Source organism: Hippocampus comes, unplaced genomic scaffold (genome assembly GCF_001891065.2).
Source record: "Hippocampus comes isolate QL1 unplaced genomic scaffold, H_comes_QL1_v1.1 scaffold378, whole genome shotgun sequence".
NCBI lineage: Eukaryota > Metazoa > Chordata > Actinopteri > Syngnathiformes > Syngnathidae > Hippocampus > Hippocampus comes.
Window position 1 is genome coordinate 254,196 of NW_017806061.1, and position 23,214 is coordinate 277,409.

The 23,214-nt window shown below is 51.2% G+C and overlaps 2 protein-coding genes across 8 annotated transcripts in view; one reads left to right on the top strand and one right to left on the bottom strand.

Moving 5' to 3' along the window:
- agrp (agouti related neuropeptide) overlaps positions 1-2,555 on the bottom strand; it is a 3,159-nt gene extending 604 nt beyond the window's left edge. Inside the window, exons 1-2 of the mRNA XM_019893183.1 lie at positions 1,493-2,555; positions 92-227 (exon numbers count right to left, since the gene is read on the bottom strand). Coding sequence (XP_019748742.1) covers positions 92-227; positions 1,493-1,567 — 211 coding nt within the window. The 5' untranslated portion in view covers positions 1,568-2,555. The remainder of the gene's footprint in view (positions 1-91; positions 228-1,492) is intronic.
- Positions 2,556-3,321: 766 nt separating this feature from the next.
- Positions 3,322-23,214, top strand: part of vps13c (vacuolar protein sorting 13 homolog C) — a 40,657-nt gene continuing 20,764 nt past the window's right edge. For 2 of the 7 annotated variants that reach the window (XM_019893232.1, XM_019893228.1), the window contains exons 1-39: positions 3,327-3,533; positions 5,792-5,835; positions 5,914-5,956; positions 6,534-6,629; positions 8,098-8,199; positions 8,893-8,955; positions 9,907-9,984; positions 10,104-10,213; positions 10,726-10,785; positions 10,910-10,969; positions 11,533-11,613; positions 11,705-11,762; positions 11,953-12,080; positions 12,479-12,585; positions 12,881-13,055; positions 13,132-13,194; positions 13,790-13,925; positions 13,996-14,096; positions 14,299-14,441; positions 15,319-15,511; positions 15,647-15,761; positions 15,865-16,001; positions 16,069-16,198; positions 16,700-16,817; positions 16,976-17,108; positions 17,498-17,570; positions 17,645-17,739; positions 17,815-17,968; positions 18,231-18,304; positions 18,379-18,438; positions 19,170-19,317; positions 19,593-19,709; positions 20,070-20,173; positions 20,985-21,152; positions 21,446-21,750; positions 21,823-21,973; positions 22,037-22,148; positions 22,222-22,358; positions 22,756-22,930. In XM_019893232.1, the coding sequence (XP_019748791.1) occupies positions 3,434-3,533; positions 5,792-5,835; positions 5,914-5,956; positions 6,534-6,629; positions 8,098-8,199; positions 8,893-8,955; positions 9,907-9,984; positions 10,104-10,213; positions 10,726-10,785; positions 10,910-10,969; positions 11,533-11,613; positions 11,705-11,762; positions 11,953-12,080; positions 12,479-12,585; positions 12,881-13,055; positions 13,132-13,194; positions 13,790-13,925; positions 13,996-14,096; positions 14,299-14,441; positions 15,319-15,511; positions 15,647-15,761; positions 15,865-16,001; positions 16,069-16,198; positions 16,700-16,817; positions 16,976-17,108; positions 17,498-17,570; positions 17,645-17,739; positions 17,815-17,968; positions 18,231-18,304; positions 18,379-18,438; positions 19,170-19,317; positions 19,593-19,709; positions 20,070-20,173; positions 20,985-21,152; positions 21,446-21,750; positions 21,823-21,973; positions 22,037-22,148; positions 22,222-22,358; positions 22,756-22,930 (4,447 nt within the window). In that variant the 5' untranslated portion in view covers positions 3,327-3,433. Of the gene's footprint in view, positions 3,534-5,791; positions 5,836-5,913; positions 5,957-6,533; positions 6,630-6,749; positions 6,783-8,097; positions 8,200-8,892; positions 8,956-9,906; positions 9,985-10,103; positions 10,214-10,725; positions 10,786-10,909; positions 10,970-11,532; positions 11,614-11,704; positions 11,763-11,952; positions 12,081-12,478; positions 12,586-12,880; positions 13,056-13,131; positions 13,195-13,789; positions 13,926-13,995; positions 14,097-14,298; positions 14,442-15,318; positions 15,512-15,646; positions 15,762-15,864; positions 16,002-16,068; positions 16,199-16,699; positions 16,818-16,975; positions 17,109-17,497; positions 17,571-17,644; positions 17,740-17,814; positions 17,969-18,230; positions 18,305-18,378; positions 18,439-19,169; positions 19,318-19,592; positions 19,710-20,069; positions 20,174-20,984; positions 21,153-21,445; positions 21,751-21,822; positions 21,974-22,036; positions 22,149-22,221; positions 22,359-22,755; positions 22,931-23,214 lie in introns of all 7 variants that reach the window. The other 5 variants (XM_019893231.1, XM_019893227.1, XM_019893229.1 and 2 more) reach the window with 5 other exon arrangements.

A 23,214-nucleotide genomic window follows, 5' to 3' on the forward strand; every position in this document is an offset into this window, starting at 1 on the left:
AAAGTTAGAGCTATAACCACCACCACAGAAAAAAATAAATAAATAAACCAAATAAAGGATTGCCAAAACTGGAATATCGCAAAAGTCTCACCTAACGGTGACCAGTCAGCGTCCAGCTGAAGATGGCGCAGCTCGCGAGGTCGGAGCAGCGTCGCCGACGAGACAGCGAGCAGGCAGAGGAACCAGCAGCGGCGGGATGGCGCCACGCCCACCCACATCCTGAACAACTTTCTCACACGCAACATGCCACAATTACAAAAAAAGCTTTGTTGGGAGGGGGTGGGGTGGGGGGTCCTTTTTGTTTGCTTTGAAGGATTTGATACCAAAAAAGGTATTTTCCTCCCCAGGGAAAAAAAACAAAACAAAAAAAAAAAAACGTCTTTGATTCTTATCCTCGGGGGGGTCGCGGGCGTGCCGCAGCCTATCCCAGCTGTCTTCGGGCGCTCGCCAGCCCATCGCAGAACACACAATGAGGAACAACCATCAACAATTAAGAGTCTTCAATCAGCCTGCCACGCATGTTTTGGGAATGTGGGAGGAAACCGGAGGACCCGGAGAAAAGGTTCACCTTTACAGGAAACAAAAAAAATCCTCTTTCTTTCTTTCTTTCAACACCGTTATTCTTTTTCAATCAAGGTGACACAAGATTCTCATTCTTATTTCAAGAAAAAAAAGTCTGATTTCCCATGGGGGGAATTGAATTTTTCCCCAGAAGAAAAAAACTTCCATTTTTCAGGTCAGTATTTTTTTTTTTGAAAAATTCAACACAACAAATCCACATTTTGCAGGAAAATACTCATTCATTCAAGTAAAAAGTTGTTTTTCTGCAAGATCTTTTGTTCTTTGTTTTTTTCCCCATCAGCTTGCAAGAAAACCTTTTTTTCCATGCAAATAAAAGTATAAAAAAAATATTTGAAGAAAAAGAGTCAACCAATTTTTAAAGAATCTTTTTAACTAAGAACAAGCTATCCTTTTTCAAAAACATGTTTGTTTGTTTTTCCCCAAGTATAAAGTGGTATTTAATTCGTATTAGAACAGTTTTTTCCAGAAAGATTCTTGTTATTTAATTGTAAAAAATGCACTTATAAAAGAAAAAACAAAAAAAAAACAAGGAGGTAAAAAGATCCAAACTTTTTTTTTCAAGGAAGTTCAGGGTTTTTTTTTTCTAACATAAAATAATTGTCCTTTTTTTTTTTTTTTTTACAGACACGGTCACTGTCATCACAAGCCTTATCTCTTCCAAAATAAAAACATAGATAGATAGAAAGATAGATAGATACATAGATAGATAGATAGATAGATAGATAGATAGATAGATAGATCGATCGATCGATCGATCGATCGATAGATAGATAGACAGACAGGAGAAAAAAAAAATTTTTTGTTTTTGTCCCAATAAAATGACGAGATAAAAAGTCTCCTTTTGAATGGAAACCCGTTGTTGATGTTTTGCCGGTGAAGATGTCATCGTAAATGCGGTGCGGCCACTCACCTGCGAGCGACTGTGGACGCGTGCCCTCGTCTTGCGCGGCCGCCGCGGGGATGTGTCGCATATCTTCTTTGTCATCCGAATGGAGCGGGTGTTGCCGCGGCAACCACTTGACGCAGTTCAAGCGGACAAATGAACGCTCGCCGGAGGCTTCGACAAGTGCCGGCCAATCATCCGCTTGGCCTCAAATACGATTACGCAAGGCGGAGCGTTTCATCCGAGACTCATGGGCAGCTGTTCTCAAACTTTTGACAAAAGACGGCACCTGAAATTAAATCAATCAATAAATTGTTACTCGGCTCTCCAAGTGTTACCTTAGTGACCGACATTTAAGAACCGTCGCATCGGAAGTGTGGATGTACAACGTGATGTGATGTGTACTCATGCACTTCCGAAAAGTGACCAGAAAATTCTCCAGTTGACAAAATACTTCCCAAAAGTCAGTGAAAACTACTGGAACCTCAACATTCTGAAATCTATAAAATACTCAATCAGCGTTACGGTACCCCTCGCGAAATACTCCTCGATGCACTCACATGCCCCCGAAGAGTAAAGTAAATTCTCTTCAATTTAAATGTACTTCTAGATGGAGGCGACTCAAATACCTCTAAAAGGTACCAAAATATTTTTCTATATGAATAGAGGGGGAAAAAAATGAAGCTGTGTTCAATTAAATACTGATTGGAAATGTATTGCGAAACGAAAAACAAATACGTAGTACAGGGATAAAACAAACACTTCTAAAGTGATTCATTGTAAATGTATTGTAGGCATACAACGGAACTGTAGTGACCGAACGAATTGTACTGGATTAAAAATAAAAATAAAAAAGTTAAGCCACTGAAACAATATTCACAGATTCTATAAAAATGATGATGACATTTCTTTAATCTGACAATAAAAAAGTTTCCAAGCCAAAAATCATCTCTGATCAATATTATTCTCAAGAGAAAAAAGTAGGTATGTTTAAAAGATGAAGCTAGATGGTGTTTTGACACGACTTTTTGCTTTGAAGACAAAACGTCTCACCTGCCAACAGCAGAACACACACACAAACAAACAAACAAAACAACAAGTGAGTGCAAAAGTGATCTTGAAAAACAAAAAGTGGTATTTTGTGTTTGTTTGGGACCGAATGTGTCTCTCTTTGTTTTTGAGGCGCTTGTTTGCGCTTGACGGTCGCCTCAACGAGCTGCTCGGTGGCTCGCCGGTGAAACCTGGAGCGGAAGCGTCCCGTTGCCATGGCAACTGAGCTTTCCGCATCGGACGCCGCTCGGCGTCGCGCTCGTCCCTAATGAGCCCCAATTAGCCGGCTCGCTGCCTTCATCAGCTGCGCCTGCTGATGACGTCACCGCGGCTACGCTTTGCGCTAATGGAATGGCGTCAAAGGCCGTCTTCGAAAAGTGGCTTCGAATAAAACCACCACCACAACAACGACAAACAGCGCCGCTTCCTGCGACAACTATCGACCTTCCGACTTTCATTTCCAGAACGCGCCTCTCGCTTTTGTGAAGAAAAAAGAGTCCGATTGCATTCCTCGAATTGTATTTCTTGCAAGGTTCACAATTTTCAAAAAATAAAGCTTTTTGTTTGTGTCTTTCTGAAAGGCCTGTGCTGGATCCACTTTCACGAGCTGCCGCTCGAAACGAGACTTTTGATTCAGTCTAAAAGCATTTCGCATTCATTTGGCGTGTTTTGTTTTTCTTTTGGCTGGGCGATTCTTCCTTGGTCGTTTGTAACTCTTGTTTTGACAGACTGTTCTACAAAGAAGTCGGAAACCAAAACAAAAGCACCGGTGCGGGGAATCAGCTGAGCGATCGATGCGCTCCGGGCGCTTTCGCAGCTCTTGAAGGACGGCAGGCTCGACCAGCGGAACGCAGAGGCCTCGGTCGCTCGGCGCTCGTCGGCGTCCAATGCGGAAGTGCGGCTCCGCGCCTGTCAATCATGGTGTTCGAGGCTTTGGTCAGCGACCTTCTCAACAGGTTCATCGGCGACTACGTGGAGAACTTGGACAAGTCCCAGCTCAAGATCGGAATCTGGGGAGGTGAGCTCAGAAGCGGCTAACTCGCGGCTGGCTAACCGTGGCGGGCTAGCCGCGCGCAGCCGGACTGCGTTCGCTTGCCTCGCCAGTAGAAACTTGCTCGTAAATTGCGGAAAAGGCGCGCAACGCAGCGTAGCGACACGCAGCCAGGTCTCTTCTCAACCCCGGTCCTAATTTGCTCGCCCAAACACGATTTATCTTATTTCTCTTTTGTTTTGTTTTGTTTTTTTTTTCTTCAGGGCGCAACCAGACTTCGTTCGCTCGGCGTCGCTGATGTTGTAATGCCCTGGCATGTGGGCAAGGAGAGCCGCGGTCGCTGATGCGCTTTACGCCATCCGGTGGCCGAGACAAACTGTCAAGGGCAAATGTTGACATGTGTGCTCCCTCTCCAAGTTTCGTCTTTTTCCTCCCACCGGCTTTTGAGTTTTGAACGCGCTCGGTTGCAGGGGTTTGGAATCGGGGCGAGTCGCTCATCCCCGTGAATCCCCTCAATCCCGATAAACTTGACTTATTCGAAATGGGAGTGCCGTCAAGCAGACGCCGTTGGCCACGACCCGCGTCCACACTCGCAGGCAGACTGGCAGGCCAAGTTCCAAACGTCACACTCGACCTGAGGCTTTGGTTTCGGTCGATACCGTACCTTCATTGGGCGTTATGCTCTTTGATATCATGTGTTCGGTGCAAAAAGTACATTTTCTTGTTGCGTTCTGAACCGTGCTATAATATTTCTCGTTTCAAGTCGCGCGTGTTGTAGCAATCTTCATATTTGTAGCCCCGGTCCACCTTCCGCGCTCAAAGAAACATCGGCCGGAGAATTTCTTCTTGTCGAGACAGCTTCTCTTAGCTTGTTTTCATTCGCACTGGCCTCGCGCGCGAGAGGAAAAATTGCGCACGACGCCGGCCGATGGATCGGGTGTTTGCATTTGACTTCAAGTTCTTCTCCGAGCCAGTCTGTCGCGTATTACATACCGAGTTCGATGTGGTGCCGCGAGAACGCCCGGACGGCCGGCCGCCCGTTGGGAAAACGCCAACAAATGGTGCGAGGCGTAGCGCCAGGCGCCAGCTTTGCCGTAAAGGTCATCATTTGAGAAGAGCAATTGGAGAGAAGGCCACGTTTCGATGAAAACAATGAAGATCCTTTTGCAAAACATGCATTCAAATATCATCTTATTTCAGCAAACAATGTCATTGGTTGGAGAAAAGTGCGCGAAGCGGCGACGGTCCCGCTTCCCTTCTCAGCAGCGCCTCCGTTTTGCTCAATGGCACTGGCTCCTTTGGAAGCGTGTCCAAGCACCTCCAAAGGAGTCTTGGCTTTGAATCCGTCGTGGGCCGTGATTGAATGCGACAAAGACGTGACGGCTTATTGAGGCTTCTTGTGGCTCAGGCCCCCGATTTCAAAAGGCAGAATCACTTCCGCTTTGCTTGCGCCATCCTTGTTTCTCTCACGCGCTTCCTTCTCCTTGTGCCGCTGTTGCCGCCGGCGCCGCCCGCCCGACGCTGTGGCTGGCGAGCAGCAAGCGTGTCTCTCAAAAGTGAACGCATCGGGAATTGAATAGAAGGCATCCATCGATACGGTACCCATCGCCACTTTAGCACTTTGTAAGCTCTTTGGAACACATCAAGAGCAACATACGGATCAAACGAGGGCCCGGTTGCCTCCATTCAACTTAAAAACAAACCCGAGCAATTATCTTCAGAGGCTAACGAATGATTCCACTTCAACTGGTCTATTTCTCCATCTTCTCTCGAGTTCTTGTTTTGATGACGTGTCCGCGCGCTTGGTTTTTCTCCGGCGATGGTGACCGCATGTGCCAGAAGTAAATGTTAATCCTATTCCGGAGGTATGCCTTTGTTCCGGGCGTGGCGCAAACCTGTATGTCAGGATCCCATGAGCCGCTTTTCTTCTCGTGACCGCAAATCATCAGCGTCCTGTCTGTTGGAAAGGCTCCAACTCGGCCCCAGGAAGGCTTCCGATTGCAATTGGCGTTGCAGTCGGTGTATGTCATGCAACGCCAGTCTTTTCCAAGGGCTGCAATTTCAAAAGGACAACCCCCCAAAAAAAAAGCCGCGGGGTCGGCAGACTTTATTTTTGGAAGCGATTCAATAAGTCCCTCCTCTTAATTCATAGTTCGTTTGCCTTGATTCTTAGCGTGAGCTCACCTATTACTAGACCGGAGCTGTGCAAACGAGGGCCTGGGGGGGCTATTTGCCTCCTGCCGTCCCGGTTGGTTGCCGCGGTAACGCAGCGTCATTTCTTGCAGGAAACGTGGTCCTGGAGAACCTGAGAGTGAAGGAAAATGCGCTGGTAAGTTTTCTTGGTTCGTTTCGCTCGTGCCGGCGAACGGCTCGGGAGGCCCCGTTGTGATGCGTCTCTTCTGTTCAGAGTGAATTTGACCTCCCCTTCAAGGTGAAGGCCGGACAGATCGGTGAGTGTGCGCGCGCCCGCCTCTCTCGGCATCCCCCGCAGAGTTGGTGGTTGGGGGGGAGGGGGGATGACTGTCGATATCGAGCCGATATGTGATATATTATTCAAAAGTCGGCAAGAGTAGGGATGAGAAAGTGTGACCCGTTGATGCCAGACTTTGGGCTTTCATCAATTCACCGCGCTGCACTCGGGTCAAACCGATCGAAGGCCCCCGAGAAGCGAGCCCAAGCAAGTCGATGGCACTCTGGGCAGGGCCACAAAGCACAATTCCAGTTGACCGGAGTGCCGTCACCAGCAATGTTTTCCCTTGGACGCTTGCTGCGGCGAAGGGCGGGCGCGCAGCCTGGACCCGACGTTTGTTTGGGGATGCGGACCCGGATGCTCCCGTACGCTTTGTCTGCCCGACATCCGACAGATATCCCATCTTCATATCGGATCGCGACACTCACAATCGACTTGAGGGGCCAAGTATATCGCAACACACAAGGAATTTGTCCGGGGGATGCGGCGCCCGATGACACGGAGGATTTCCTGTCTTGCTCCCTTTCCATTTACGTATTTGTGCGTGTGTGTGGCAGGCACGCTGACGTTGAAAATCCCCTGGAAGAACTTGTACAACGACGCGGTCGTGGCAACGCTGGATGGCCTCTACCTGCTGGTTGTTCCCGGCGCCAGTAAGCGATGCGAGCCGCACTGCCGTCTCTATGCGCGCGCGTGCGCGTGCGTGCGGATGCACGTGCGCTTGCGAGTGAGAAATTGCATGTCCTCACATTGCATGTGTGCGTGCGTTCCAGCCGACGGCGCGCTGAAGACGTGCCCGTTGAACGGTAAGCCCGACGTTGAGGCTGAGTCGCGGCGGCTCCCTTCCTTGCGCAAACTTTCCGAGTTTGGCTGCATGACCGCCACAAACGACTCCAAACGTTTTGACCCGAGTCGTCCAAGATTGATGGAAAACTGAAATAAACGTACATCGTGACTGAAGTATTCCGATACTATTTCTAAACTCTTTGGGTACTCTTAGTATATGATTCACATCGAGTTAGGGCTGGGCAACGTATTTATTGTCTTCAAGTCAAATAAATCTCCGTTATTTATTTATTTTTTCCCCGTCCCCTCACAGAATGAACTCATTCACACGTTTTTAAACGTCTATTCAGACTTGGTCTGGAATTGGCTGCTACTGAATGAGTTCAATGGAAATCCAATTATGAGCCAATGCTGCTTCTTTTTTTTTTTTTGGACAAGCCAAAATGTGGCCAGTTAAAGAACTTTCAGCCATTTATTGACTGGACCCAACAGTCAAAGCCAAATAGATCAATGATTTAACAAGGCAACGCAAAAACACTGGCATCCAGATGGACGCCAACAACGCAGTGAAAATACGTCACGATGTCAGATTTTTTTTTTTCCTCCGATTTTAGCAGATTGAAAGTGTTTTCTTTTTTTCTGTTTTTAATAGACCGTAAGCCCGAAAACATAACGCGAAGGATGAATCTCCCTGACAAAGTGCAAAAGACCAAAGTGCATTTGAAGGCCCAGCCCTCTCCATGTCATGCGAGCAGTCACGTTTCATAACCAAGATGGCGGTTTGCAGCCCATGGCTGAGGGCAATTTCTGGAGCTCGCTTCTTGTCCTTTGTTGTCTTCAAACATTTTCCCCTTGTTTGTTTGTTTGTTTGTTTCCACAGGGTGGGGGTGAAACCCGTCGTCTGTTTTTGGCTTCAAAATCTCTCCGTTTTGCCGTTTTTTTTTTTTTTTTTTTTTTTTTGTCTTCGGGCCAAGGCGCGGATCTCAAAGTATTGCTTTGGCGCCATCTTGTGACACCTCGTGTGCTGCCCGGCTGTAGTGGGGGGGGGGGGGAGCAAGTCTTGCCATGACAAGCAAAAATCTACGATAACACATTTCTGCCAATGAAATTCACTCTTCAACATTGCAGCTCGACACTAAGATACCGCAAGATGACGCCAAAGCACTGCTCTTATCGAACAGAAACTCGTCCATTCACTTCCACGTCTTTCCTCGGCACCAGGATGTTGCTCGATCCTGGCTAAGTGCTGTTTTTTTATTTATTTATTTTTTTAAATGAAGCTCCTCAACTCACCGCGACCTATTTGTGTGTGTGTGCGCGTGTGTTTGCGGACAGCCATCAAGTACGACGCGGCCAAAGAGGAGCGCGACCGGCAGGAGGCCAAGCAGCGCGAACTGCAGCGTATCGAGGATGCGCTACGAATGGCGGCAAGGCGAGGTGAGTCGCTCTCAGAGACTTGCAAAGGGGGCCGAGCGGCTACTTCTGGAAAGTTTCCGACGCAATGAGCCATGATTTTCATCATCGCTTCATCCAGGGGGAAAAAAATAAAACATGTTTGGCTTTATTCGGGACATCATTTCAAATTGGCAGTGCAGAAAATACATCCGTTCACTTTTGTTCCGTAATATTGTTTCCCAAAGGAATAGCAAATGCTTGACAAGGGGTCACAAATGTCTTATTTTGGAAAACAAGCCAAAAAAAACCTTCCAGTTGTTATCTCCACGAGTGGAGCCCCACCCCGACTTTGTGGTCAATGACGGTCCGAGATGGGGTAGTGCCCTGTGCGTCCTTTCCCTCGGGCGCACGCACATCACTGCCGTATTTTGTTATTTGATGTGAACTGTTGTGGAAAGCGCTTTGTTTGTCGAAAGATTATTGTTACGCTACGATAAAACGGCAACGAGCATGAGCGCCACCCGTCATGAGCGCCGATATTTCCAAACGCAACGGAAGCGGAATGTGCGATCCGCCTTCGTGTCCAATCGGGCAGCCGCGGCTCGGTCGGTCGGGCGAGCCGTGCCGGTCGGCCGTCGAGTTGATGGGTCGCGCTCAGAAGAACGTTCGGCGTTTGATGTGCCGCCCATGTCCTCTTACGATTTGCCGATGTCTTCACGCTGCGTTTGGCGTCAGCGTCGCAAAGTGGCGAGCTGCTCTTCAATCTGGAGAGCGTTGTTGATAAGGAGACACTCCACGGTAACGCGCGCATGCACGCCCTTGCTTGAATGTAGCCTGAGCATGCTAACGACTTGTACGTGCCAAGCTTGTTGTTGGGCAATATTTCCTGTTGGAGCTCTTGTATGTCGGCAGGCGGTGCAGCGAACCCCCCCCCAAAAAAAACTGCCGACCGCCAATTGGGACTCGCCGGTGTACTGCGAACGGCCGTTTTCTTTGGCTTCCGCCGGACAGCTCGCAGCAGCTGAGGCGGCCTTCCCTCAGCCACGCCGCCACGTCCGGCTCCTCTGAGCGGCGTTCCCAGGACGGCCAAGAGGTCTTGTCTCTGCCGCGTGCCCCCCCTGGTCAGCCCGAAAAGCCTTCACCAGGAAGCGTCCTCACCGGACGCCCCAGCCAACCTCAACTGGCTCTTTTCACGACCCGAGCCCCTCCCGGATGACCGAGCTGGCGTGACCGTAGGAACGGAGATAGACGGTAAATGGAGACCATCGGCTTTCGGCTCAGTTCCTTCGCCGCGGCGGACCGACGCGGTTGTCCTCTTCGCCGCAAACGCTGCGCCGATGGGCCACTGCCCATCTCCGCTCGTGAGCAACACCCCAAGATACTTGAACTCCTCCGCGTGGCGCGAGATCTCACGGCTGACCCGGAGAGGACGCTGCGGCCTTTTCTGGCCGAGGACCGCCATCTCAGATTCGGAGGCGCCCGCGGCTCAAGTGGCGCTCTGCTGCAAAGCACTCCGGCGAGAGTTGAGCATTGCAAAAAGCAGCTGGTTGTACAAAGCCTGAAAAAGCGGCAGCCCGAAGCTCAGTCTAGCTTGGGGGGGGGGGCTCACTGCACGCGTCCGTCGTCGCGCTTCATCGTACGATTGCTTTGTGTTGGTCGTCGCCCTCCCGCTTGCACCTCTCCTCACACGCTCCATCCGCTCCCGCTTTGTCCGACTAACTGCCGTGTCTCTCTTTAACGCTGCCAAAGTGGCAAAAGGATGTAAAAAACACAAAAAGCACAAAAAAGCTCTGAGGAAGTTGAAACGCGATCACCAGAGGAAGTCAGGTGAGTCGAATAATCTCCGGGCTTCCCCACCGCCGATTGGTACGACTTGGGCCGCCGACGGCGACTGGTCCCCGTAGGTTCGGGTTTGTCTCTGAGTCTCCTGTGCCGCTTGCTTTCAGAGAAACCCGAGGAGGAGAAGAAGGACTCTTTCATGGAGAAACTGGCCACGCAGGTCATCAAGAACCTGCAGGTGAAGATTAGCAGCATACACCTGCGCTACGAGGACGACGTAAGTTTGGCTTCGGGCGTCCGATCTTGAATACGCGAGCGGCCGCTTTCACGCTGTCGTTGACAAAGTGAGAGGCGGTCGCGAGGGTGACCAACAACGGTGACTTGTTGAAAGATTGCAGTCGATGCGCTACGGGCCGGATTGGAGCGGTGGGCCGCGCAGCCCCCGCCTTGAACTCATTCACTCCCAAAGACGTTTTTAAACGTCTTTTCAGACGCGGTCTAGAATCGGCTGCGACCGAATGAGTTAAGCAGCCCGTCATTGGTCAAATTGGAGTTGGAAGTTGTCTTCGGATAAATTCCACCTCAAGATCGAGTTGACAAGGACCATTTTACGAGCAACAGAGGCGTACATGTACAGATCCGCATCGGTATCTTGGTTCACATATTGATCTAGGTCCGCAGAAAATGTTTCAAAGTCCAGTTGTGTGTGTGTGTGTGTGTGTCTGTGTGTGTGTGTGTGTGTGTACAAAAAGCTTCACGTGGTCATGTCGATGTTTGTGTGCATTTCAGGTGTCAGACCCGCAGCGCCCCCTGTCCATGGGAGTCACCCTGGCAGAACTCAGCCTGCAGGTAACACCTCCACCACACCATCTTACATGCACGCCAGCGTCAGTTCTGGAGACGCCTCTCCCAAATCAGCCTTCAAAACCTTTGTCCTCGTGCACGATGTCTGAGTTTGGGGATTTCCTACTAGACTACCGATGAGAGCTGGAAGCTGTGCATCCTCAACGAAGCGACAAAGATCATCCACAAGGTAAAGCGCCGTCGAGTTCGCAAGAGCACTTTGAAACGGCGGTTCACGCCTTCGTCACGTCTCGGCCGGATGACTGTCATCCACGTGACTTTGGAGTCAGCCAATCCTCCACAAAGTGTCTCCAGTGGGTCCAAAATGCCGCCGCTCGCCTTTTGACCGGAACTCGTCAGAGGGAGCGCGTCGCTCCTTCACTGGCTCGTTTGCGAGTTTTTTGGAAGATCCTGTGATTTGTTTTCAAATCTTGAAATGGCCTGGCCCAACCTGACCTCTCGGAGCCCCTCCGCCCCTGCCGCCTTCTCCCGTCTTTGTGATGAATGTACTGATTTATTGTTTGTTGTTGTCTGACTGACTTTTTACTCCATGTACGACACTTTGTCGACAGCGGTGGTTGTTTTAGAGCGCTCGAGAAATACACTTAGGTTGACAAAGTGCTGAAGAAATGCAGTTGAGTTCAAATGCAAATCCACCCCACCTGCCTCTGTCAATCAAACATTGCTCCCATTTTGATGCCTGTAGCATTAGCACGACGATAGATTGAATAACAACTGCTTTTGATGTGTCAGCTGGGCCGTCTAGAGTGTTTGTGTGCCTACTGGAACGTCAACAGTCAAATCTTCTACCGCGGATCACGGCAAGAGATTGTGGTGAGGTCCTTTTGAAATATCGATTCAAAAAAAAAAAAACAAAAAGCTTCACGTCCTTGTGTACAAGTTTCAGCTGGTTGATGTTTTCCAGAATCAGCTCAAGAGTGGAATCACCAGCAAGGACCAGGAGCTGCCTCACTACCACTACAGTCAGTACATGTGTCCTTTGCACCACTCGAACGCGACCCTTGCATGGACCAGGAGCTCGATTTTTCTCTCTATGGTCGATATTTTTTTTGTTTGTTCCCCCTCCGCCCCCCAGCCTTTTGCTGAACCTTCTTAGCCAGTCGATCCGGATTCGCATTCAGAGTGTTCTGTCTGCCTCCCCCCCCACCCCAGTTTTCAAGCCCATCTTCGCTTCGGCCAAGATCCGCATCAACCCCAATGCCGAGCAGGAGCTGGACTCTCCAAAAGCCCAACTGCACCTGGAGGTCCAAAACATCGACATCCAGATCACCAAACCTCAGGTGCCACAAAACAATAAAAATAAAAATCTTGAGCAAATCGGGCCATCAACATGTGTAGTGCGCCCGAGCTCCTAGTGTTGTAGATTTGTCAAGTTCATGTGTGACTTGGAAGAACGTCCACTTCTGCTCGTTTTTCGATCGTGGGACCAAGCACGGGCAACCTAAATCTGCCATTGGGTGGTACGGACGCCCACGAGAATTGCCGATATCGCCTGTGTCACAATGACGGCGGTGCCAGAGACAGTCGCGATGATGGCCATCGCCGTGACGACAGTTGCTATGACGAGCGCTATGGAGACGGTCGATGTGATGTGCCGTGGCGATGCCGTTGTTCCGGCGATTGTCGCACGGCGGCCAACTTTGTTTGTTTGTTTATTGGTCGGTGGCGGTCGTTGAAGTATGTGACCATGGTGGAAATGCTGGAGTCCGTCGACCGCATGGTGAAGAACGCCCCCTACAGGAAGTTCCGGCCTGACGTCCCGGTCCACTCCAACGCCGCCTTCTGGTCAGTTGTTCTTCACGTGTTCGCCACAATCAAAGACATGCAATTTCTATCAAATGGCTTTCATTCCAAATCTTTGAAATATATGAATTAGAATCCCCCTGGCCTCGAGTATGTCCTCGTTCATGTGTCGGGCTAGAAACACAACACATTCAACAATACCGAAACATAGTGCCCGTAGAGCTTCAAAGTTGTTGGGTGGTTTTTTCCCCGATCCCGGTCCGACTAAAGACACACTTCAGGATTTTTGTGTGTGTCTGTGTGTGCGTGCGTGCGTGTGTGTTTTCCTGTGCACTAGGTGGCGCTACGCCTTCAGCAGCATCCTGGAGGTTCACATCCGCCGGTCAAGCCACATGTGGTCCTGGTCCAACATAAGACGGCACCGCCAGCAGGTCAAGACCTACAAGACGGCCTACAAAAGCAAAGTCCTGAGCCAGAACAAGCTGAGCCCCGACGCCGAGTGCCAGCTTCAGGTCCAAACGCTCCAAGCAAACAAATCCTCTGTTGAGGCTTTTGCAACTCACCCGGACTACTTTGTGCTCATACCAGGACTTGGAGAAAATTCTGGATGTGTTCAATATCACCTTGGCTCGACAGCAGGCCCACATGGAGGTAAGCTACAAATTCAAGCTAGAGAATAACAATAAACATGTGGAGATTCCCCTCCCCCCCCCCAACAACCCCCCCAAAAAGAAAAAAAGGACCTGAAAAAAACTGTGGTTGTGCAAAGCAGTCTTGCCAGCGTTGGGGGCGGGGAACAACACCAGAAGAAAGAATAAAAACCAAATATACATTTTGAAAAATGTTTACTCCCGGTTGGGTCTCACCCCAAAATTAAAATCTGAAACCTTTTTTTTTTCTAAAATCGGTTTAACATTGAAGTCATTTCCAAAATGGCTGACAGCAAGAGGACAAGCTTCAGCAAAATGTTCTGAAAATATATATGCAGGTATCTCTTTTTTTTTTAAACGGGATTAAATGGTGATAGATGGTGAATGTAATGTTGAGTGAGCAAAAAAAAAAAAAAAAAAAAAAAACAACAACCCCAGAGAAAGGCGTCAACTTTTTTTTTTTTTTTTCCCCCCCCGGCCTCCAAATGACAACTTGCATATGACACCATTTATTCCAGCCTGTGGTTTTCTGCTTTGACATAACGGGAGCATGCCAGCTGTCACGAGACAAACGGGGGCGCCTGGTCTTCCCGCAGGTGGTGCGCTCGGGGCAGAAGGTGGCCGCCAAGAAGGCTTCAGGGGCCCACAAGCAGGGCGGATTCTTTAGCGGCTTCTTCGCCCGCAAGCCCAAGAAAGAGGAGCAGGAGTCGGAGGAGAGCAAGGAGACCGAAGGTCGGTAAGGGGCACGCCGGGACGGCACCGCCCCCGGGGACGTGCGCCGACCCATCTTTGTCCTCCTCAGGCTCGGCTTTGGACGGCATCATGACCGCCGAGGAGAAGGAGAAGCTCTACGCCGCCATCGGCTACAGCGGAAGCTCGCATAACCTCGCCTTGCCCAAACAGGTGCGCCAGGAAGGCCGGGTGGTCGCGACAAAACAACACGCCCTTTTTTTTTTCATTCGAGACCAACGATCAGCTGAGAGCAAACGGCGTTTGACTTAGCGATGGCGACGCGTCGCTTTCCCCCAATCGAACCGTTGCGCAAACGCATTGTGCCGCTCTCGACGCCCGGCCGTAATTTGACACGTGCGATGACGTTGTGCAGTACGTCGCCGTGGAGCTTACCTTCCAGCTGCTCCGGACCTCGGTGACGGTCAGGGAGCGAGCCCGCGTCCCGCAGATCCTCCAAGTGCAGATGATCCACCTCAGCAGCAAAATCTCGCAGCGACCGGGAGCCCAGGCCCTCAGGTGGGTGGACCCAGATGCGATTGTGAGCGCGGTCGACATCTCGCGCGTGTTGCCGTTGCGAATCGCTCGCCGAGGAGAATGTTGGCTTACCGCGATTTTCATCCTCAATTCATCTGTTGATTCTTTTGACGAGTCATCGATGACTTGGATTTGCAAAAGAAGAATCTTTTCCCCTTCCTTTCTTCCAAAACAGGACATCATTTCAAATTGACGGTCCACAAATAAGAATGAAGTACGACTCTGCGACGTCTGTCAGAATTGGGGGCATAAGTCTGGACCTTTGTTTTCTCACGTCAAAGCAATAAAAACATTTTTTTTTGGACTCGGCGCAAAGAAAATCAGTTTGCTTTCATGCAGGGCAACAGAGATGGACGAACATTTGCAGTCGAGATGCTGAAATTCCGAGCATTCGGGCAATTTGAGTCCAAAGATCTCGAAAGCATTCGGAAATAATTTGTGATGAGTTGACCAGCTGTTGCTTAATCATTGCACCCGGTCGCCAGTGTGTATTTTTTTTTTTCTTTGTCATATTTTGACTTCATTTTTGTTGAACTATGTATGCCTCGTTAAACAAAGTCAAGTCCACACTTTATTGGCAAACGTGCAACACAGATGAAATGTCTTTCCTCTCAACCGCAGGAGAGAGCGAAGCCGCTGCGGGTACAAAAATCAATATCGATTTTTTTTTTTTTTTTAGTTCTCATAATATTCCACTTTGATGGTTTTGGATAGAGAGGTTCAAGGAGCGTACGAGTAGATGGGCATGAGAGATGGTGAATGAATGCTGCAGAGGCATCGCGGCAAGCCTACAAGGGAATTGATAACCGCACGCTGCTCGTAGCACTCGTGAATTTGCGGCGTGTTGACGTTTGGGCAGGGTGGAGGCGGCCCTGCGGCAGTGGAGCGTGACGGGCTTGGACGGCGGCGGCGGCGCGCCCTCCCTCATCTCGTCGGCGGGCGACTCGGCGGCGTCGCTGCTCCGCGCCGCCTTCGAGCTCAACCCCGACGACAGCCCGGCCGATCACCTCGTCCGCGTCCACTCGCAGCCCGTGCAGATCATCTACGACGCCGTAAGCCGGCGCGCCGACCCGCTCTCGCGCCGACGCCCTCTCAAGCGTTCTCGAATGTGTGTGTGTGTGTGTGTGTGTGTGTGTGTGTGTGTGTGTGTGTGTGTGTGTGTGTGTGTGTGTGTGTGTGTGTTCTAGATGACGGTGAACAGCTTGGCTGACTTCTTCAAGATGGGCAAAGGCGTGGAGCTGGAAGTGCTAACATCAGCCACGCTTTCCAAACTGGAGGAGATCAAAGAAAAGACGGCAACAGGTGGCCGGCCGGCCGGAAAGCCTCCATCGGGGGCGCATTTGCATTTGGGGGCGGCCGGCCGGCCTCCTGTTTCTGGCCACTTGACCTTGTGGCATCTTTGCAGGTTTGTCTCACATCATCGAGACGCGCAAGGTTCTGGACTTGAAAATCGACCTGCAGCCCTCCTACCTTCTGCTGCCCAAGGACGGTTTCTACTCGGACACCTCCGAACTCATCGTCGTCGACTTCGGAAACCTGCAGGTATTTTGGGACACGCTCACGTCGGGACGTGTGCGTTAAATCGAGCGTGTGTGCACGTGTGCCGCAGTTCAACAGTGTTGATGAGAACGCGCGCTCGTCCTCGTCGTCCTTCTCATCGCTGGAGGAGATCATGGAGCGAGCGTACGAGCGATACAGCGTGGAGCTGAGACGAGTCCAAGTCCTGTACAGCAAGTCGGGTACGAAGAGTGAGCAGGAGGCGAATCAAACCTCCCCCGTCCAAAGTCGGGCGCTTCATATTTTTTGCGCATCTCGACCGATACCGAGGTCGAACATTTGACTGTTTTGCAGCACTTTGGCCGTTCGTATTTATTTTAACTCGACAACAAAGCGGAAATCGGCAAAAAGTTTTGGCATGGCGACGGCCATGTGCCAAAGTCATTTTCTTTGATCTTGTGTCCTGGGCAAAAAAATCCATCAGCAAAAAAAGTGGCCCGTTTGAAAGAGCTAATTAATATCAGCTGATTCAATTGTGGTCAATTGAAGTCCGTGCTAGTTATTGCTTATGGAAGTCATAGTAGAGGTCAGGCGGGTGTTTGTAGTCGTGGTGGTCCTTGTAATCATAGTCAAAGTAAAGTATTCGAATTGATCCTAGTTTTAGTAGCAGCAGCCTTACAGATGATGGTGTTCGTAACGGGAACTGTTGAAAAAGGCCCCGTGCGTTTTGTTTGGGCGTCCAGGCGACGAGTGGAAGTCGTCCCGCTTGCAGAATTCTTCTGGCCAGCACATCTTGCGGCCCCTCGACCTGACGCTTCACGTATCCAAGTGCATGGTGGACAAGGACGTCCGGATGCCCAGGTACACGCCAGCCTTCCCGGGCGCCCGCCTCAAACGACCCGCAGTGACCAACGCGCGCCAGTAGATGGCGACGTTACTTTCGAGTGGCCCATCTGTGCCGTTTTGCATGGCGAGTGGACCCCGTCAGGCGGTTTGGCGAAATAAACGTTGCGCCGCAGGTTGAAGCTTTCGGGGGAGCTGCCTCTTGTGCACGTCAAGATGTCGGACGAGAAGATCCGGAAGGTTGCGGAGCTGCTCCGCAGCATCCCGCTGCCCCGCCCGCCCTCCGCGCCGGCCACGCCCGCCGACAAGGTACAGCGTGCTGCCACTGTAGCAAACAGATTTTGATGCTGAATGACAACATTGGGAACGCTGTTGGATTCACAGTTTGACATCAGATTTTCCGGCAATCCAAAAAATGGTTCATTATCATTCCAATCATTGTAAGCAATACATTTTAGGGCTGAGGAATCATTCTTAAAGAATAATCGATCATCAAATGAATCGCAAACTATTCGTTTCGATATGGACGAATCATTTCGCGCTCTCAACTGCTCAACACCACCGCACGGTCACGACCGGCAAAAACATCAAGTCCAGTCCGAGTTGGCATCGCCCCTGCAACCGGTTGAGAATTGCCAAAAATAATCACAGGCCAACTGAACAATGAAGACGCCTTGACTCTATTTGCCCTGCCGCAGGTGCCGACTTTGGCAGAGTCGCGACCACCGGCCCTCCTCCTCCATCCCGCGCTCCTGAGTGTGGCTGAGACGGGTAAGACGACGGTCCCGGTCTCTCCCGGCCGGCCCTGGCCCCAAACTGATGCCGGATCTTGTTCCGCGTCTCAGATTCGGACGGCAGCGAGATGTCGCCGGAGGATGAACAACAGCGCTGGGCTCTGGAGGAGCTGACCGACCTCGAGTTCAAGTTCGAAGTCAAAGAGGTAGGTGCGCGGCGCTCGGGAGCGTTGCGCCGGGTGGAACGCGGCGTCGAGAACGCGTGTGGGTGTGGCCATCAGGTGCTGCTGGAGCTGACGCGGCAAGTCGAGCGGGAGAAGACGGTGCTGGCGCTGCGCGTTTGGCAGCTGGGGGCCCAGGGCAAGATGAGGACCTTCGACACCAGCGTCACGTCCTACCTAAGGAGAATCGCGCTGGACTACTGCGACGTGCCCGGTCAGTGGAGAAAGTCCACACGGATCCCTGCTCAAATTTTGTGATTTTTAGCAAAGTCCCCCATCCATACTGCCGCTCGGTGGCACACTAGAAGCAGCATGGATTACGGCAGTTACAAGTGTGGTCACGGAGCTTAAGGCTAACGTGTCGTGCCAAAAGCTGTAGTGAGCCGAGTTGTTGGCGTCCGCCAGCTGGTGCTTAAACGCGCGCGAGCAGCAACGCATACAAACGGTGGGCTGTTTTCCACACGTGCACCTTTCAGATGGCGGGCCTCTTCACCTGATCGGCTGCTCAGAGCAGCACCACGCCGACCTCCTCAAGGTGGACTTCATCAAGGTGAGTTGGCCCGCCTGCACCCGTCACTCGGCCTTTTCTACCCCCCCCCCCCTTTTTTTTTTTTTGTCCCGCAGGCGGATCCGAGCGGGCCCGGCTTCCCGACGCTCTTCGGCAACACGGAGCAATCGCTCAAGGTTAGCTACTTCTGCTCATACTAGAACTACTGCCACTATTACTCGTAGTATGAGAAGTTATATTGCCACTCTGATTTTAGCAGCCTCAACTCCTGCCACTTGTAGCTGCAGTCAGTAATATGACTGCTGCCACTGCTACTTTTATGACTGAAACTATCAATACGTTGTCTTACTCGTCACATTTTGTCCCATGAGTGTAGATACCCAACCCACGACCCGGGGGCCATTTGTGGCCCGCCATCACGACTTTTGTGGCCCGCGGCATGTATTAAAAATGACATCAGGCACGGCCCGCAAGGCTCATTAAAAAAAAAAAAAGAGAGAGAGAGGGAGAGAGAGAGCGTGGAGGTGGGCGGTGTGAGTCAGGAGGGAGTCGGGAAAAAAAAGTAGGTGCCACTACTGCTCATAAATTGATTCACATTCTGAACAGTTTTTCCAGATCTGCAAAGTTGCCAATGAACCACTGTATTTCCGACGAAAATAATAACATCGTCTGGCTTCAAAACGCTGATGAATGAAGGTCGTTTCATTTTACGAGCATATTCTGCTGCTCAAGGCCCAATTCATGAAGATCTCACCTTCATCATTCTCGTGCAACTGTTTAAAAAATGGTCAGCTTACACCAGTTCTGAATGCGGAGATGGAATTCAGCATTCTTCCCCGTAGCAAGACACGGGTCCTTGTACCGCTCTGCTCAATTGAGCACAAGATATGACTGTGCTGTGTCCCAGGTGGCGTTTTCCTCCCTGGACTTTCTTCTGGACGCCAAAGCCTTGCTGTCCACCATGGACTTCCTGTCCAGCGCCGTCGCATCGCAGCTTCCTTCGGAACGCAGCGCAGACGCCAGGAAGCCGGTGGACAAAGACCGAGGCAGGACAGGTGAGGCCGCGGTTCAAATGTGCCCGATTAAGGCGGGCCTTTTCCTGCCTCAAATTGCTCTGGGTCGTATAAAAAGAACAAACCGTTCAAAGTTCCGCCTGTAATTCATTTCTGCATTTTTTTTCGTCAGCTTTAAAGGACCAAGAAAAAATAAAGTTGTTTTCCATTTCATTGAAACAAAACTGCTTTTAAAAAAAAAATCTCTTTCGCTCTGGTCCTTATTATGATTTATTTCCTTCCCCCCCCCCTCACTTTTTTTTTTCCCTTGCCCTCAGCGTCGAAAGGCGTCAAAGACGCGGAAGTCTTCAGCTTGAAGTTGTTGGCCGTGCTGGGATGTTTCCACGTGGAGCTTTGCGACGACCGCCGCAGCATCGCCGACATTCGAGTGCAAGGTGAGCAAAGACTCGACTCGATGGAAAGCTTTCCTTCTATTCCGGAGCCTTGATCAAGAGGCTCCCGAGTGCTCCCGTGTGCGAGACTTGCCGTCCATTTCAAATGCGAGCTCTGCTGTCTGACGCGTCGCACTAAGACGGGCCGAGACGCGCCAAGACTACTCGGAATGAACTCCCAGGGCGACGTTTGTCTGCGACGCGTCCGTCCGGCCCCAAACGGGGCTACGTTCGCGTAGCCCGTCGTCGGCACAAGATGGAGCATACATGAGGGTTTTCTACGTTTGGCGCTTTCGTTTGTCTGGCTGTCCCGTCCCGCGCGCTGCCATTTTTGACGCTTGGCCGGCTGCGGCCGCCCCGCAGGCATGGACGCGTCGGTGCTGGTGCAGGCCAAGCAGACGGAGGTGTTCGCCCGCCTCCGAGACATCGTGGTGACCGACGTCGACCCCAAGTGCATTCACAAAAAGGTCGGAAGAGAAGTTCCTTTTTGATTTCAGTTTACATTCATTTCACTCTGAAAACGAAAAAAAAGGGCCTGTTTTCATGCTGTAATTGATTTGGTGAAATAAGAGATACATTTCCAATCATATTCAAATGTGAAAACAGGGATTATTTTATTAAAGAATGTTTTGGCCTTTGGTCATCATTCTTTGATTGTTCAAATGACTTTGTTTTGCTTGCTCTCTCATTAAAAGAATGTACTCGTTGTAAGGACGAGTGAAATATACCTGGCTCGATACGCAGTCCTTTCATGGATTGTATTTGATAATTGGCGCGTTAAATGTCAGAAAATGAAATGTTAACACCATCCACAATGAGACTTACATTTCCTTTCATGAAGTGTGAAGATTAAAAAAAAAAATATTCGTGCAATGAAAAGCATTTCATCGATAGAGTACAATTCCAAAGTTGACTCGATGGAATGATTTCACGACAAAACATTTTAGTCAATGATAATAACAGTTAGGAGTAAAATAAACAACGGCGGATGTCGTGTCCATTTAAAAATTGGATGGGGATTAAAAATGAGGATGAATATAATGATGAGAATACAAAAGTTTTGAAACGCCAATGTGGCGCTTGAGGACGAGAAGTTGCAAATGTCAATGCAAATAATTGCCCATGAACATTGAACCATTTGTAAATATCCAATCATATGTGATGGCATGAATACTCAGTGACACATTTTCAATAGTGAGGAGAAATATTCTCTTAGTTTCAAAAGAAATCTTTTCCTTCACTGTCTGAGGCAATTTGAATATTTTGTTTGTTGTCTAGGCGGTGTCCATCGTGGGCGAGGAGGTGTTCAGCTTCAAGCTGTGTTTGTTTCCGGGGGCCACCGAGGGGGACGGCTACAAGGACACGTCCAAGGCGGACGCCAAGGTCACCCTGCGCCTGGGCTGCATCAGGATGGTCTACCTGCACCGATTCCTCATGTCGCTGCTGGTCAGTGTGCGGCCAGAGATGCTCACTGCCAATCGGTTTTGTCGCGGTTGCACCATGGGCCCAAGTGACCTTTGGCAAGATGGGGCAGGGGAGGGGGGGCCTCCAATTGGCTTTGCCGCTCACCCAGAAGGAGGTCGGTCCAAAGGACGCTAAAGTGCGTCGTGTCAAAGTTAGTGGATAGTTCATCTCGTCGGGCACTCGATCCCAAATCGCCGCCGCTCCGTGTCTTCTCCGCTGCTGTTCATCCCCGGCCGTGGCTCTCCTCCGCCCTTCTTGTCTTTGTTCCCCCCCAGATGTTTGCGGACAACTTCCATACGGCCAAAGAAGCGGTGAGCGCGGCCACGGCTCAGGCGGCGGAGAAGGCGGCGTCCGGCGTGCGTCATTTGGCCCACAAAAGCTTCCGCCTGCTCATGGACATCAGGCTGAAGGCGCCGCTCATCGTGGTGCCGCAGTCGTCCGGCTCCCGCGACGCCGTCCTGGTGGACCTCGGCCTCATCACCGTGTCCAACAGCTTCGGCCTCACGTCCGCCCAGGGGTTCTCCCTCCCCGCCGTGGTGGACAAGATGGACATCAGGCTCACGCAGCTCAAGCTCTCCAGGTAGCCGCTAGCGTCTCGCACTCTCCGCCGGAACGGAAACGGGAACCTCTCTGACTCTCCCGCCCTCCGCAGAGCAACCCTGAGGGCGGACTCCTCTTCCACCCCGGACATTGAGATCCTGGAGCCTATCAACGTTGAACTCGTGGTCACCAGAAACACGGCTTCGTCCTGGTTCGCCAAGATCCCCGGCGTGCACGTGCAAGGGGTCCTACGCTCTCTGAAGGTAACGGTCGGCCGGCGCGGCGTTGACGCCCCCCGCCGCGTTAACGCCGAGCGTGTCCGCCAGGTGAGCGTGGGGGAGGAGGACCTGGGCGTGCTGACGAAAGTTCTGCTGGAGAATATCGGCGAGGGAAGCCGAGAGCACCGCGACGCCGCGGAGGCGCACAACGGGACTCCAGGTGACTTCACGGGACTCCAAAACGAAAACATCGTCGGGACTTTTCGTGACCGCAGCGCTCCCTCGGTCCGCAGAGAAGGTCGAGCTCGGAGAGCGGCAGGTGGCGCCGGCGCCATCCGGGTGCACTGGCGGCGGCGCGGTCGAGGCCGTCGCTAACGGGGAGCCCGGGGACAACCCTGTCAATGTCCTACTCAACTTTGAAATCACAGAGGTAAAAGAGCAGCTTCGAGGCGCTCTCTTGTTTCGCTCTGCATTTTTTTTGGTCTTCAACCCGCTAAGGTAAACGAGCTCAGTTTTTCCATTTCCATCGCCGACTTGGAGGCCATTCAGGGTTCAGCGTCTTGCACAAGGACACCTTGACGGCAAGACGAGGGAGCTCGATTCTAAATTTCAAAGCGTTGACAAACAAATGAATGTGGGCCATTCACACTCACACTACTGAAAGAACAGAGAGCGCAAGAACCGGATTTTGGAAACGTGCACTCGAGAAACTGCTCGAAGACCTTAATCGTAGATCAGGTGGCGAGAGCCTCATTTTTCATCTGGATTTCAAAGCGTTTGGGCAAATGCGAGCGGCCCACCCGTTGACGACGCGGTTGCTCTCGAAGGTTCTGCTGAGCCTGAAGAAGCCGAAGCAGAAGCTGGACAGCGAGGTGGAGATGGAACGTCCTTTCCTGGTGTTCCACCTCGGTCACCTGGGCATGGACACCAAAGTGAGAAAGTACGACACCTGTGCCACCACGTACATCAGCAAGATGACGCTCACCTGTCTGGAGTTCAAAGGTAATCGTCCCCGCCTTCCGAACAGCAATCCCTAACCCCGAGCCCCTGTGTCCCACGACCCGTATGACCGCGCAGCCATCGTCCTCCATCAGGGCCTTCTTTCCCGCCAAGCTACCCAAACGAGCTAACCGCCCGCCCAACTGCCCGTCATCCTACATCCTACCAAACTACCTCCTCGTCTTCCGATCACGTCCCAGCCAATCGATCTTCCCCCCTACTGCCGTCAACCGCTTTCCCCCGCCTTGTTGTTGTCGTACCGTCTTGGATCTGGTGTGCGTCTGTGA